At 38.9% G+C, this 15,969-nt stretch overlaps 1 protein-coding gene across 1 annotated transcript in view; it reads left to right on the top strand.

Moving 5' to 3' along the window:
• The first annotated feature begins 727 nt into the window (after positions 1 to 727).
• LOC120516500 (cytochrome c oxidase subunit 7A-related protein, mitochondrial) overlaps positions 728 to 15,969 on the top strand; it is a 31,598-nt gene continuing 16,356 nt past the window's right edge. Inside the window, exon 1 of the mRNA XM_039738209.1 lies at positions 728 to 876. Coding sequence (XP_039594143.1) covers positions 805 to 876 — 72 coding nt within the window. The 5' untranslated portion in view covers positions 728 to 804. The remainder of the gene's footprint in view (positions 877 to 15,969) is intronic.

Below are 15,969 nucleotides of genomic sequence, written 5' to 3'. Positions count from 1 at the left end.
GAATGTCACGCTTAAAACGATTCCGTAAATACGTGTTCTTACTTACTGTTTACGCACGTTCTGTCACGTATGGCTGACGCGCGTGGATCTCAACGTGGCCGGTCTTCTGCTGTAGCCCATCCGCCTCAGGGTTCGACGGATTGTACATTCTGAGACGCTTTTCTGCTCAGCATTGTTGTACAGAGTGGTTAACTGAGTTACCGTAGCCTTTCTGTCAGCTTGAACCAGTCTGTCCATTCTCCTCTCACCACAATCATCAACAAGGCGTTTCCGTCCGCAGGACTGCCGACCACTGGACGTTTTTTGTTTTTCGCACCATTCCGAGTAAACTCTGGATACCGTTGTGCGTGAAAATCCCAGGAGTTCAACAGTCTCAGAAATACTTAAACCAGCCTGTCTGGCACCAACAATCATGCCACGGTCGAAATCGGTGAGGTCACATTTTTTCCCCATTCTGGAGTTTGCTGCGAGCATTAAACTGACTGCTGACACGTTATTGACTAATTGGATAATTGCATATACTGTATGTATATTTATACATATATATGCAGGTGTATAGGTTTTCCTAATAATTTTCTCAGTGAGTGTATATTAAATTTTAAAATGTATAAGTGAAACCATATAACTAATAATAAAGAGAAGGACTGTATATGCTACCCTTCGCTAATCTAAACAAAACATATGTTTCAGGCGCTCAGCGGCCACCTTCATACGTCACGCGACGCGCGCAGGTCCTCGCTCTTCGCTTCCGCCGCGGTGTGTGCCGACACTTGTGTTCCTGACTGCTGGACCTGATACAGTAACATGTTCTACATGTTCGATGGGTTCACCCGGAGGCTGGCTGGGCCAGTCACCGCCGAAGTTTACTGTCCACAGGTATTTAGTTCGGCGTGTTGGGGAAGAATTGCAGAACTGGACCATTGAAGCTTTATTAGCGGTGACCTTCAACGGTCAATGGGGATATACCCTTTTCACCCGAATGAGAAACTGTCAGGGTGTTGATGACATTAATTTTGCCATACATCCTGAGGTGTTTCATCCGTAGCGCGTTCGTCGCGAAGGTTATCAGCCAGAGAGCAGTGTGTACGTGTTACATTTTGAAACAACACTGACCGACGAAGCGGTTTAGTTAGGCCGGCATCGCAGCGGAAACTGGGTGAAGTTAAACTGTTTTCTTTTTCATTTAACTTCAATGTATTCAATTTCAAAGCTTTTTTTTTTTAAATTTACATCACAAAATAGGAGTTCCATGTTATATAATCGAGGCAAAAGTGAACGTCAGAGAAGCACGGAGAATTTGAAGGTTATTGATGTAATGAAAACTGAAAAAGTTTAAACGGATTTAAAGGTGTGAATTGATATGTTGACCATGGTCAGTCAGATGATATTTGGTTAAATTAGTATTTATGCTCCTATGTCTGATAGCCTTATCCAAGGAGACTTTATTGTATCCACTATTTAGTATTGTATTTTATTTGTAATCGTATCAGTGCTGTTATATAGGTGGCAACGAAAACTGTTTTTGTGATTTAGGATGGGCCGTACATTTGTCAGTGTATCAAAAAAAAAAATCGTGTCAGCTTCCACAACCACACAAAATTCACACTATTTAGAAAAAACAGTCTACGAAACGTCTTTAGCTTTCATAAACGGTGTGGAGATCCCTTGGACCACAAGCAACAAAAGAGGCAAATCCTATGCAAATATAGGATCGCATGTGTATATAAAAGTTAAATTAAGTGGGTATAGTGAAAATGGGCATACCATGTTTTGAGGTTTAAACTGTTAATTTTGAGCAAGATTAATATATAGGCGAGTAAAGACCACAATCCCCAAAGCTGATTACAGTACTTTGTTTAAAGAAAATACTGTTAATTCTTTGCTTTCAACGTGGTTTAATTGTGTTAATGTGACATTTAAGAGAATTATGTCAGCATAACTAGAAAGCACTGTGTGCTATTAGCAAAAATTATAATTTGATGTTTTATAAACTAAAGTTGGATCAAACGATCAACCCCGTCACTTTTTGAGGTTAGGTGTAGAGAACTGAAACAAGGATAAGCAGTGTTGGAACTATTTGTGGCACAGGAGTACTTACTATTCCAATATAGCTTCGTGGAATATGCATGTTGACTTAGGAGTAGCAAAGCTTCTTGACACTTCCCTGCCTCTGTTGTTCAGTATTTTTTATATAAACTGTTTATGCATTCCACTTTGTCAGGGGTCCTCAATCCCAGTCCTGGAGAGCCGCAGTGGCTGCAGGTTTTTGTTCTGACCTGGTTGCTTAATTAGAAAGAAAATTCTTGCCAATAAAGCACTAACAAGCTATGAAATTAAATTAACTCTGCTATGTCAGGTCATTCTCATATCCTAGATTTTCTTTCCCTTTCTATCATGCAAATGATTTGAAGGCTAAAATGGACGAGTAATTCTCAGTCCTTCACTTTTTTCTCTTAGTTTTTCTTCCAAGTATTTAATTAAACCCAATAGTGCAGATAAATACACACAGGTGTAAATGTAAATAAGCTAAATGGAGAAATGCTGCTCTCTCTTGTCATTTGCATGTTATTGTTAATAAGGAGCAATTAAAATAGCTGTTTAAGACAAAATTAAGCAATAAGGGCTCAAAATCACTAAAGTGAAGCAGAAGTGTTACTTTAGCAAGAAGTGCTTTTTATTAAGCAACTGGGTTGGAGCAAAAACCTGCAGCCACTGCGGCTCTCCAGGACCGTGATTGAGGACCCCTGCACTAGGTGGTACAATGAACTGACAGAGCATAAGAGGTGGTGGTGAAAACAATGTTTTATAAATTTAATATAAGCATGTAACAATGAATAGGCAGTTTTAGGATTCATTCGGTGTTTTCAAGTTATTTCTTCACAGTCTTATTTGAAGTTCGTCAAATTAAAATGCATTTTATACATTTAAAAAAAATTAACTAGCCCACTGTTGAATCATATAATGGAGCTTATGGATACTAGGGTTGTCTTATGAAGAAAAGTCTTAAAACTTACTGAAAACACCCATTTTCAAGTGAAAAATGTTAGGTTATTGCACTGTGTCTTGACATTGCACAAATTTCAAAATGGGGTATCCATTTTTTAAGAAAGTAAAACAAAAAGCAAACCATTGTTTTGAGATTCATCCAATCTCCAAAAGGAGACTGGTTGTGCATGTCACATGACCATTTACCCAGCAACACCTGCTACAAGCAAATTTCAAACTGGGGTAATAGTCAGTCGCAGACTCAGCTGATCGAGCTGCATGTGGGACATCCTGAGATTTTGCGGGATCCCCCTCGAAGTTGCTGGATGTCATGGCCTGCCTGCACACTGGTACTGTGAGTGCTGTGCAGAGTGGAGTCAGAACCTCTGCATGTTTCCCAGTTGATTCTGGGGTTCGTCAGCGGTGTGTTCTGCTCCTACTCTGTTCAGTGCTTGCATGGACTGGGTGTTGGGCAGGGTTTCGGGGTCCAGCAGCTGTGGGGCATCTGTTGGTGAAAAGAGATTCACTGATCTTGACTTTGCCAATAATGCTGTGATCTTCGTGGAGTCAATGGAGGCTCTGATCAGGGCTCTCGAGAGACTGAGCCTGGAGTCTGAGTCCCTGGGCTTGCGAGTGTCCTGATAAAAACCAAGATCCAGTCCTGTAATGACCTCTGGGGGACAGCCATCAGCAGTGTGTCTGTTTGTGGTGGGAATGTCGACCTCGTTGAGAACTATACTTTGGCAGCCACATTCATGTATCTGGTGACTAATCCTATGAAGTCAGTCAATGGATAGGGAGAGCATGGGGATATGGGGTTCATGAGGTCACTGGGAAGGACTGTGTGGTCCTCCCGTTATCTCTGCAAAGGACAAATGTCCAAGGGCCTCAAGTATAAATGGTGTGTATGCACAAAAATGTTGCATACGCTTGTTTCCACCTTCACATGTGTAAAAGATGTAGAAAGACTTAACTTGGCGTAAAGCCACGCACATTTTCAGAGCAGCCTCAGACCAAGTTTTGCAAACGGGTGGCACACAGCGTCAAAGCAGTGCTACTGTTTCTGTGTGGTCTCTTTTTCTTTTTTTTAGATTTGCATCAATGACGCAGGCTTTATGAGATAACCAAAATTAATTGCATATCGTTTGGAAATTTAATTCACTTGATTGTAATTATTCTGTAACGATATAATGGTGCATGGAATGGCCAAACTATTCCAACTACCTTAGCTGTTCTAGCATTATTAGAAGACCTTGCAAATGTAAGAAGAGAGCATGTATTTATACATGATGATAACTGGCTTCTTAGTCCATTTCGATTTCCACAAGCTATCCTCCTGGAGTGTTTTGCTTTTAGAATACCAGAATGTATGCCTTATCATTTATCTGAAGCAATGTATTAAAAGTACCGTATGTACATTACGTTTTACAGGTAAGTTGTCAATTTCATTTAAATAATGTATACTGTTTGTAATTAAACATGTGAGAGGCACAGTGGTGCAGTGGAAGCGCTGCCACCTCACAGTAAGAGGGTCACATCCCGGGTGTCCCTTGCCTGGTGTTTGTATGATTTCCTGGTAGATTTCCAACACATGCTTCGAATTCCTTCCAAAGGCACACAGGTTAAGGGATTTGCTAAAGCTAAATTGACATTAATGTTGTATGTGTGTGCTCGTATTTACCCTGTGAATGAGCTGGCATGCCCTGTCCAGGGATTGTTCCTGCCTCGCGCTCAATGCTTGCTGGGACTGGCATGACCCTGGATGGATGGAATTATTAAACATGTATAATGAAGATTTTTCGATGTTCCTTAAAAGTTTTGAAGAATTGGTGTTCTAAGCTTACAGCTCGTGTTACATTTATTACAGACACTTGTTGTGTAGTGATTGGCTACATGGAACAAGAAAACAGAAGGACAAAAATTGGGGGTTAATACAGTATGTTGGACAAAGACAATACTGCTGCAATAAATTATTCCATTCAGGGTTGCACCCATCCCAGAAAGCATTGTGCGTGAGGCAAGATGGGCACCAGTTTCATAGCTACCGTTGTGCCACCATGCCCCCCACATGTTTAATAAATGATTTAATGCATTTCATCATGAAAATGACATTAAGTATGCTTCTTAGAATTCTAAAGTGTTCAGAGAGCTGTATTATGATGAATGTAATTTATTTTGTGTCTGTCCTGTCAGTGTAAGAGAAAGCCCGATTAAGAAGCACGAAGCGACAACTGTGTCAGGGAACACTTAGAATACAAAGCATTTAACATGCTACTTCAGTTACAATGGGGTGCGAGAAACCCTAGGAAATTAAACATCAATTTTAAGATGAAATTTACAACATTCTACATTAATGATAAAATAAACTATGAGATTAAAGTGGAAATTTCAAGATTAAAGTTGACATTTTGACTTTAATCTAGACATAGACCTTCAACCCCATATGGTGGGCTGTAACTTGCCTTTTCACGTCAACTTTGATGTGTGACCCCTTTTTTTTTTTTTTATTTCGGGCGTTGTGCATCTTTCTGAACTTGATCTTTTGAGTGCCTCCGCAACACTGTACCACTCCAGTTTCCTTTTGTTGTGTGTACCACTGCTTAAGCCACCAAATAGCACATTTTTTCTTGACTACATTTCACTGAGCAGGACCTCCATTTCACATTCGTTGAAATTTTGTTTTTACACATGCTTTTGCCATTGTCTTTTTAACAAAACAACGAATGGAAGGGGCTACTTATATTGATTTGCATATTCAAACAGGTAAAATTCTGGGTGGAATTGGGGTGGGGATGTTGGCACGTGCATGTGTAATAAAATTCACATTTGCAAAAATCTAAGGCTTTTATTAAAAATGCAGTGCAGTGTAATTAGTTCCCTTAAGATAGTTATTTGTACAATGAAACACTTGTGTGCTTTTTTCACGTTGCTGCTACTTGGCATGAATCTTGCTCTGTAGGCCATGTGAAGCAACATAAAGTGTAATGGGTGATAAATCTGCACCGTACAGGTAATGTGGCAAGCGGCTGGGGGTGGTACCCAGAAGGACCGGAGGAGGGCTTACGCCGCCTCCAGACCACGAGGGTACAACCGCCCTGGTGGCTTTGGGGACCAAAGGAACAGAAGGTCAACCCTATAGGGGCCCGTGGTCACTCAGATGCCTGAGGAGCCCTGGCCCTCAGCAGTTCCGCCACACCTGGAAGTGCTGGGGGGGAAGAAGACCAGGGACACCCAGAGTGTTTCCGGGTGCACAGCTGGCACTTCCGCCACACCTGGGAGGGCCAGCGGTTATCGGGAGGCACCTGGAGCTCATCCAGGTGAGCATAAAAGGGGCTGCCTCCCTCGATTCGATGGCTGGAGTCGGGTGGAAGTGGACAGAGCTCAGAGGAGAGGAGTAGAGGCGTTCAGAAGAGAGAGAGAGAGAGAGAGAGGCATTTGGAGAAGCCAGGACTTTGGGTGATTGGTGCTGCGTCACTGGGTTGTGTGTGCTTTGGACATTGTAAACAGTGTAAATAAACGTTTGGTGCTTTAAACAATGATGCCTACCTGACTGTGTCCGGGCTGCTTCCCACAGTAAGAATAATCTTCTGACTTGAGCTTGCATTTGTCTGTTATCGCAAGGATTGGCAGAACATACCCGCTGAAGAAAACAGAATTGGCAAAAGTAAGATAATACAGAGAAAATAGCTTGGCATTGGTGATTGGTGGGTTGTCATAACTCCACCCACAGTGGCAACTGTGAGCAGACAAGTGGAGAGGAAATGTATTCTTCACAAAGAAAAAAATGTTCCAAGAATCTGTGATAAAATTATTTCTAGTTTTCTTTCATTTATCATAAGTATGCCTCATAAATGCGGAAGGAATGTTTTCTTAAATCAGAGGTAGTAGTTTTTAAGGCTTTTTCATTTACCTGTGGACAGTGGTACCCTTCAGCCCCATTGTAAGCTGCAAGAACAGACATGGTATTTTGAAAATTAATAAAAACAACACTTCACTTCAGAGCACAAGTCTGTGGCAAAATAATATATATACAGTGATTGTGAGTAAATGCCTGACTTGAAAAATATTGAAACTTATCCTAAGCATGGATTGTTAATACGATCAAGACTCTGAACAAATGTTAATTCAAAAGGATTGTTCAGTATGAAAACAAATACATACAAGGTAATAAAAAAATGCACGCATAACAGTTGTAAACTGGTGCAAGAATACAAATGTGCTTTTTTTAAACTTTCAAATTAAGTATGTCATTTAAGTCCTACGTCTTGGCTACCCATATTTTTTTGCACCTATCATTTTACTGAAATGTATTGCTTTATAATATTGGACTGTTTGCTATCAGAGTGACTTAAGCTTCTGCTGCCATGCTGCATTTGGCCTGGAATATCTGGTGTAGGAACAGAATGTACTACTTCTGTACTTGTCTGCATTCCTATTTGTATTCCATGGCTGTTTATTTTTACAGTTGTAATGCCTTCGGTTTGTCTTTTTACATCCTGTAGTTAAAAGTGCCTTACTCTGTCCTGTACAAATATGTTGTTGCTGCATGGAAAATAGCCTTTAAATTTGGAAATGTATACATGATTTTTGTTGAGTTTTTGTGAAATCAGTATAACTTAATTTCCAGAATTTTATCCACAACTGTGTGGTTGAGTGATGCTGTGGTTAGCACACTGTTAGGTTTGAAAGATCCACTATCCTCTAATCAGATTCCTACTTTTGTTGCATGTGTAATTTTTTTCCCATATAAACAGACTTCTGCAAGTTAGGTTAAAGGAATACTCCATTCAAAAATTGATCGTTTTTGTATGTTACATACCTAGTGTTTGTAGATAGATACTTTATTAATCCCAAGGGGAAATTCACATAATCCAGCAGCAGTATACTGATACAAAGAAACAATATTAAATTAAATAGTAATAAAAATGAAAAAAAATTAAAATAAAATTAATGTTAGCATTTACTCCCCCGGGTGGAATTGAAGAGTCGCATAGTGTGGGGGAGGAACGATCTCCTCAGTCTGTCAGTGGAACAGGACAGTGACAAAAGTCTGTCACTGAAGCTACTCCTCTGCCTGGAGATGACACTGTTAAGTGGATGCAGTGGATTCTTCATGATTGACAGGAGTTTGCTTAATGCCCATCGCTCTGCCACAGATGTTAAACTGTCCAACTTTATTCCTACAATGGAGCCTGCCTTCTTAACAAGTTTGTCCAGGCGTGAGGCGTCTTTCATCTTTATGCTGCCACCCCAGCACACCACCGTGTAGAAGAGGGCACTCGCCACAACCGTCTGGTAGAACATCTGCAGCATTGTATTAATAGCCAAGAAAAACTTTTAGTCTCATGTTTTCCATGTAAACAACAGAATTCCAGATAATAGTGGCATCAGTGGGGTCCCATACAGAACACTAGCAAACAATATCAAAATGTCCATTAGAAAATCACAAGTTACTCATATCACATAATCAACCTCTGAAGCACATGTAGTTTGGCTAAATAAATCATTTCAAGAAAATCCTCTCCTGCAAGACTATGTTCCAATTTCTGATTGTAAGTTCAGTTTCTTTATCATACCACATTGTCAGTATATGTGCTATTTAAGTTCTTTAATAGGGCAGTTTAATTTTAGTAAAGTTGATTTTATCTGTGTTTAACAAAAGGAGCCCTTTATAAATTCTATAACATGAGGTTAGAACTAGTTATGAAGTTAGGTATAAAATCACATGGGAAGTAAGATGGCCATATCATGTTCCTGATGTTTAAATTTTATACATGCTTGTAGTCCTTATTTGATATTGTCAAGTAATTTAGATGCTGTGTGCCTCCCAGGAGAGCTCTTGGCAGATCTAGGCTGAGTAGCTCCCGCTAGAACCAGTGAATTGCTTGTAATTGTTTTGGAGGTAAAGTGGATGTGCAAGGATAGTTTTTGCTTTGCACCTGATAAAGGACACTGTTTGAAGGGAATGACCTATTTTGAGATTGAATTTTCAAGGTCATACATTAATGAAACTAGTTGTGCATTTTAGTGCCTTTTAAAATGTGGAATTTTCTAGTCGAGTTTCTCATTAGTAGTCCTATCCTATCTCGGAATCCAAATATATAGTAGGTGTTTGTCATTTTAAGATCTAAATAGTCTGCATTTCTTATTTTCTCTGTATGTATTGAAGCAAATGTGTAATATAAAATATCTTCCACCACAGGTGACCCAACTAGCATTTTACGATTTGTATAATATTATTTATTGTATGTTATTTTAGAAGTGTTAAATCCTGAAGTAACTGATGTTCTTCCACCCGGTTTGTTCCATACTGGAAATGCTTGCCCTAAACAAGATAAAGTCCGTGGGTAAATCAAAATTCATTGGCAATTTGAAAATGATGTGGTAACTGCAACAAATAGAAGTTAATGCAATACCGCATATTCATAATGAAAAGTGTAGAAATGTTTAAAGCGTGAAGAATAAGTGTAACTGACGAAGCGCAATCTGGTTTGCCATCAACATGGTGAAGAGCACCAATGACGGATCACATTGTATGCTTTTGCTGAATATTTGGAAATCAGTTATGGGTCTGCACATATCATAGCGCATGATGAATTTAGGTACCATAAAGTTTGCAAAAGATGGATACTCAAACAGCTTACTGATCTGCACAAGCCAGCATCCTTTGAATTTCAACAGGTTTTATTCTGGCATGTTGTTCAACAATGGTGCAATCCTGTAGTAGAGCATCCATGTTTATTTGACCTTGGCTTCAGCTAGAGCAAGGGCAAAGCACTGTGCTGTGTGTATTCAGGCTACCCATAAAGCATCACAAATGGTGTTGCATTGTCAGTTTTTTATCAGTTTTGGTTACAACAAATTTTGTGATTGCCTCTACTTTTTGATTTGCCCTTGTATATTTGAAAATAGATGGTTTGAGTCATGAAAACTTTCGAAAGTTATTTCTTACTAGGCTGACCTGCCTTTTAAGGCGACCGACTTTTAAGTTGACCACTTCTTAAGGCAATTCAATATGTAGATCAATTTGATATTTTATACAAACTCATTAATTTGGTTATATTGCATTTGAGCGGTAATACTTTAATACTCGTAGTTTCTGTTATTTCTGTGATGAAATTTAAACTTTTTTTCTATATTGAGGTCGCCCTTTTGAACCCCCCTGATATTTACTACGCGGTGAGGCATTTGTACTCCATCAACATTAATTATTTCCAGAGACATAATTTTGTCTATTTTTCCAGCGCATCGCGCACAAAAGCAAGGGAACGATGGGAGCACCAGAACTCTGCTCACATCGCGTCGCTTCGTACCTCAAGCTGCAAATAGTAAGTCTGTGATAAGCGGAATACTGCTACGCTTTCCACTCGCAGGACGGAAGGACAACCCCAACCGCTTTTATTTAGTAAGAAAAAAGAAGATCTCGCACAGTCTGGAGTAGAAAATCATCTTTTACCTGGAAAAACGAAACTACAAATCCCATTGTGCATTGCAAAATGGACGGGGTGTGTGTGAAACTCCGCGCCTGCGTAGCTCTCACAGGATGGAAGGACAATCCCGACCGCTTTTATATAGAAGGATGAGTCCAACAGTAACAAGTATTGGAATATTTCCATATTCCCAGACTTGAGAGAGATTAGGAACAAGAACAACTACTGTATTGAAGACGGACTCTTGATCAGTGAATGTGGTGAGAAGCGGGTCTCTTGCTCTTATTTGAATGTGTTTCCTTCATGTGGCACTGCTCTGATTTTCTCCAAGTATTTAAATGGGACAATGATGAACTTTACTACTAGATTTCCAATGCCATTAACAGGGCTGTGGAGTCGGGAGATGGAAGCAATTATTAGGTTACTGGAGTCCAAGATGGTGAAAATGTACTGACACAGACTGAATGTGTTAAAATGTCCAATTTCACATATACTAATTCAATTTTTTTTTTCTTCTAGCCTTTTAATAATTGTATAAGTTTTGTCATTTGTTTAATATTTCTCAATATTTGTAACTTCTTTAAGCAATAATAGCACTGACAAAGCTTTTAATCCCAAACATTAACAGGTTAGTGTGCTGAAAAGTACTCTGGTGATTCAGGTTGGCAGTGATAAAATGCTTTGTATCTTGTATGCTGTGTGGTTTAACATAGTAAATACGCTACCACTGAAATGTTTGGGGTCGCCCAGAAATTTTTTAATACATTTTTTTTTTTTTTTCTAGATACCGTTAAGTTGATTTTAAAATATAGCTAAGAAATTGCTAGTGTGTATAATAATGGCTGTTGCTGTTTGAAATGAGTGATTTTTTTTTTTTGATTTTTTTAAATTTATTATTCACATATGGCTGCACAGCCCCATTTTCAGCAGCAATTCCTCCAGTGTCCTAATGGTAAACTCCCTTAGTTTATCCTTAATCAGTCATGTTTATATGGTCATTTTCTCTGTTGCAGACAACACTGTTATTTATTGAATACCAGTAACGGCGCACTGCATGAATACACTTGAGTATTCCTAGTGTTCATTCTGTTTCTCTGTACGTTTAGCATTCGTTTGCTCAGAGGTTGATGCGCGTGCGGCTTCCTGAGCAGCTCTTCTTTTCTCCACCCTAGTGGCCCGCTTCTTCTTTTCTTCAGTCAGCATCTTTTCGCGTTAAAACTGATTAAGTCAGTGTCTGTGTTGCAGTTACTTAGTATGTTTTCTTTAATTTTTCACTTAAGCTGGCACTTAACTCTTCAATCTGCCTCAAGAATGATTTGAGATATGAAGAGGTAGGGAAGTGACGGCGAAGGTGGTAGGGAATGAGAACTTCGCCCGTACGCATGCACTGCATGGCTGCTGCCAAGAGTTGATTCTACAATAAAACAAAAAAGAGGAATAACCATGGAGGTCAATCATCACCCCGAAAGCAGATAGTAGACATCACATGGTATATGTGTACCAAATTTCAAGTAAATGGGTCAAACGGTTTGCGAGCTACAGGTGATTTTAAAATCCTGGACAGACAAATGAACGGCCACGGTAGCGTATTATGTGAGAAGATGACAAGTGAGGACCTGTAAGGTATTTGTTTTTAAAACTACACACGGACGTCCTTATCCACTTGCACAGTTGCCTGTGGTCCTGTCCCTTCTAGTTTCTTACCTGGTTAGATCCTGTTCGCCCTCTTCTTTCAAGACAATCATAAAGACCTTTGTATGAAATCTTCAGTTTCTCTGCAGTCTGTCACATGGAATAGCCATCATTTTTTAAAGAAAACTATAAGACTGACATGTTTCTTTATTATGATGATAAATTTTGGCCACTTTTGAACCCAGAACTAAACTTTAGGAATGCCAATACCTTGTAAGACAGGTGAACAAGGTAACTGGTTTCAGTGGTGCTAATGGAGTTTTGCTCCTCTAACAACCAAATAGCATTTAAAATGACTAAGGATCACTTAAGGGAGTTTACTGTTAGAAAATTGAAGGAATCACTGCTGAAAATGTGGATTTGTAACCACATTAATAAATTAATCAGTCATTTCAAGCAGTGGCAGCCATTAGAAACACTAGTAATGTCTGTTATATTTTAAACCAGTTTAACAGTATCTTGATACAAAAAGGTATTTTATTGCTATCAAAAATATGAAACTTTTGGGGCAGCCTTCAACCTTTTGATTAGTACTGTGTTTTAGCTTAAATTAAAAACAGGAGTTAGAATTGGTTTTACCATAAATTGAGGAGTCTGAGTCAAAGGTTTTGTGTACCAACTCCATAGCCCTTGTCATTAATTCCCATATAATGAGCATCTCTCATTATTCTGGTGCCTGTGGTTTACTACAGTGGTTCTTTTAGGACAAAATCCTCTTATCTACCTTTTGCATTACTTATTTCTTTTACATAGAAGAGAAATACCATGACAGACGTATATATTTCACATTTCCTGTATTCTGTATATCACACTATTATATATGTTTTTTTTTTATAGGAAAATATTACTTTTTCCAATTCCTCATTGTTTTGTGCTATTTACATGAGGCTGTGTATCTTTGTGCATTGGTTTTGGATACAGTGGAAGTCCTGCCATTAACTCCAAATTTATAAAACTCGGAACATGCAATTTTTATTGAGGCTTGTTCACAAAGGTGCTGATTAAATTACATGAATTTGTGAAGCTGCACTTTTGTGGTATTTATCAAATATCCTGTGAAGTGTCCTAGAATCCCTGCTGGTGAGCTTCGATCTGAGACCACAGCTTCTCTCTTCCAATGCAGTTTGTCCTCATTTCATTTTCTGCTGTCATTATTTTTGGGGTCTTGTTCCCTTTGACACCAGAGAATCTTGCAGTTTCCATGACCAGATTCACCTACTGTTTGGGCACACTGCTATCTTTGGAATGGAAGGAAACATGTTAGCTGCCTCATGTTGCACATGTCAAAGTTTAGTAGTTTTTTTTTAATAGTTAATCCATACTGTTAATTGGTATTGAACCAAATATGAAATCGCCTTTGCATCTGTAATTGTGTCAGTTCAAATTAAAAAAATAAAAATTGTTTGGTGTGTTTGTGCTATCCTGTCCATTCCCTGAATGCTAGTTTAGGCAGCGCCAATCTGCTTGGAAGTTATGACACCATTTGGCTAGTTAAGCAAGGTACTGGAACATACAAGGATATAGCAGATTTCCAGATAATTGTTCTTCATGTTTTGTGGACTTTATGACAACCTTTTATTTATTCATTTTTCTGCATATGATTTTCTTTAAGATAAAACCAGTACAGGTTGGCACATTGGTACACTGTTGGCACTGCTACCTCGCACGGTGGCGCAGTGGGGGCACTGCTGCCTCGCAGTAAGGAGACCTGGGTTCGCTTCCCGGGTCCTCCCTGCGTGGAGTCTGCATGTTCTCCCCGTGTCTGCGTCGGCTTCCTCCCACAGAGATGCATTTCACTGTGTGTTGTCCTGTATAACAATGCATGTGACGAATAAAGAATCTTGCACAAGGAAAACAGGGCTCACATCGCAGCATGGAGTTTGCATGTTCTACCCATATCTGTATGGGTTTCCTTCAGGTGCTCCCCCCAAAGCTATGCAGGTTAGGTGGATTGGCAATGCTTAATTGGGACCTGATATGAGTGCTTGTGTGTTCACCCTGCAATGGGCTGGTGATTGTGCTTGATCCCTGTTGGGATAGGCTCCTGCCTCCATGTGTCCTTGCTCTGTATAAAGCAGGTTTAGAAGTTGGATGGATGGGTTAAACCAGGATATAGTTTAGCATGCAACACAATAAAATAATAGAAAATAATTCTTTTGTCATATATAAGGCGGTTCTCACAAATAAAGTTTGAAGTATTGTCTCCTTTACTCATAAAAGCTGAATACTGATTGTATTCATTACCGTCCATTGTGTCTTACACTGTAATTTACTGAAAAGCTTATGCTGGAAAATTTCTAGTTTCAAGTAAATTTTGAAAAGGAAATTAGGAGGAAGGGGTTGCAAGTACTAATTTATTTTTATAACTGTAACCTGTATTGAATCCGAGTGAGAGAAATATTCATCCTATCCCAGTAGATTTTATGAAACTAAAAGTAACATTGTCTGTAACATTGAGCCTGTTGGCAGCTGCATTGGACATCTAGTAAAGCAGTAGATGAGCCTTTTATTGTAACATGCTATTCCGTTTGTTGAAGGCAATTCTATACTCAGTTGCACACTCAACTTTGAATCTCTTCTGATATGAGTTTATTAGGAAATACATAAGGTACCACAGTAGAAAATGTTTAAAAGTGAATATTACATGCTATTTTGTTGCAATGAGAAGTCAAGCAGAATTACGTCTTGCCTGAAGAAGGGGCCTTGAAAGCTTGCATTTTGTAATCTTTTTAGTTAGCCAATAAAAGGTGTAATTTTGCTTGACTTTGCATCCATAATGGCTAACACAGTACAACACCCTAGTTCCACATGCTATTCTGTTAAAAATATTAAGTCTCATGTATTAGTAAAACTGGCTAGTTGTAAGCGCTATGCACATTCTCAGCCTTGGATCACATACAGTTTGGACACCCCTGGTGGAATTAAACATTTTGTTGACATTTGAACTGAAAAAATAGTAAAACTTTGACAGCAAACAACATTTGCATATTTATACAAATGTTGATGTACAGTTATGATTTATTTGATGAGCTAATAAAACATAAAAGCAGTAAATATGGAATTTGCAAGAGTTTGGGCACCCTATTAAGCCAGTACTTAGTAAAAACCCCATTTGGCAAAAATCAAAGCTTGTAAATATTTTTTTACCCGGCTATGAATCTTTGAATTCTTGTTTTTCAGTTTCTTTTTCCTCGTTCTCCCTTGCAGATCACTTCCATCTGTGAGATATTCTGGGACTGTCTTGCTTGCACAGCACTTAAGATTTACCCAGAGATTTCCAATGATGTTCAAGCCTGTAGAGTGAGAGGGCCATTTTGAAACCTTCACTATGTGTTTCATGAGGCACTTCATAGTACATGTCAAACTGTGTTTGGGATCATTGTCTTGTTGTAGATGCCATCCTTTTTCGATTTCCTGACTATCTTGATAATTAGTGGAATCAGTTGTTTCTTTCACATGCACAGTGTTGTCACACAACTCCTAAGCTTAGTAAACTCGCTTCTGTTCTTGACAGTTTGGCAAGGTGTTCTTTTCTTCAAATATCCATCCATCCATCCATTTTCTAACCCGCTGAATCCGAATACAGGGTAAATACTGTAGCTTTTTTTTTTTTTTTTTTTTTTGCTCCAAACAAATTGAATGTTTTTGTAGCCCAAAAGTTCTATTTTAACTTCATTTGTCTACAACACTTGGTCCAAAATTCGTTACACAGATGTTGTATTTTGTATGTAAACCATTTTTTATAATGAGATCACAGGTAACATTTTTCTTCCGGTGGCTCTTTCTTCATCCTTCATAAAGACCATGTCCATGTAATTCTACACAGTAGTGTAGGGCAGGGGTCCTCAATCACGGTCCTGGA

This window comes from Polypterus senegalus, chromosome 16 (assembly GCF_016835505.1).
Source record: "Polypterus senegalus isolate Bchr_013 chromosome 16, ASM1683550v1, whole genome shotgun sequence".
NCBI lineage: Eukaryota > Metazoa > Chordata > Cladistia > Polypteriformes > Polypteridae > Polypterus > Polypterus senegalus.
The sequence above is the reverse complement of the archived record's forward strand: the minus strand, read 5'-3'. Positions and strand labels throughout refer to the sequence as shown.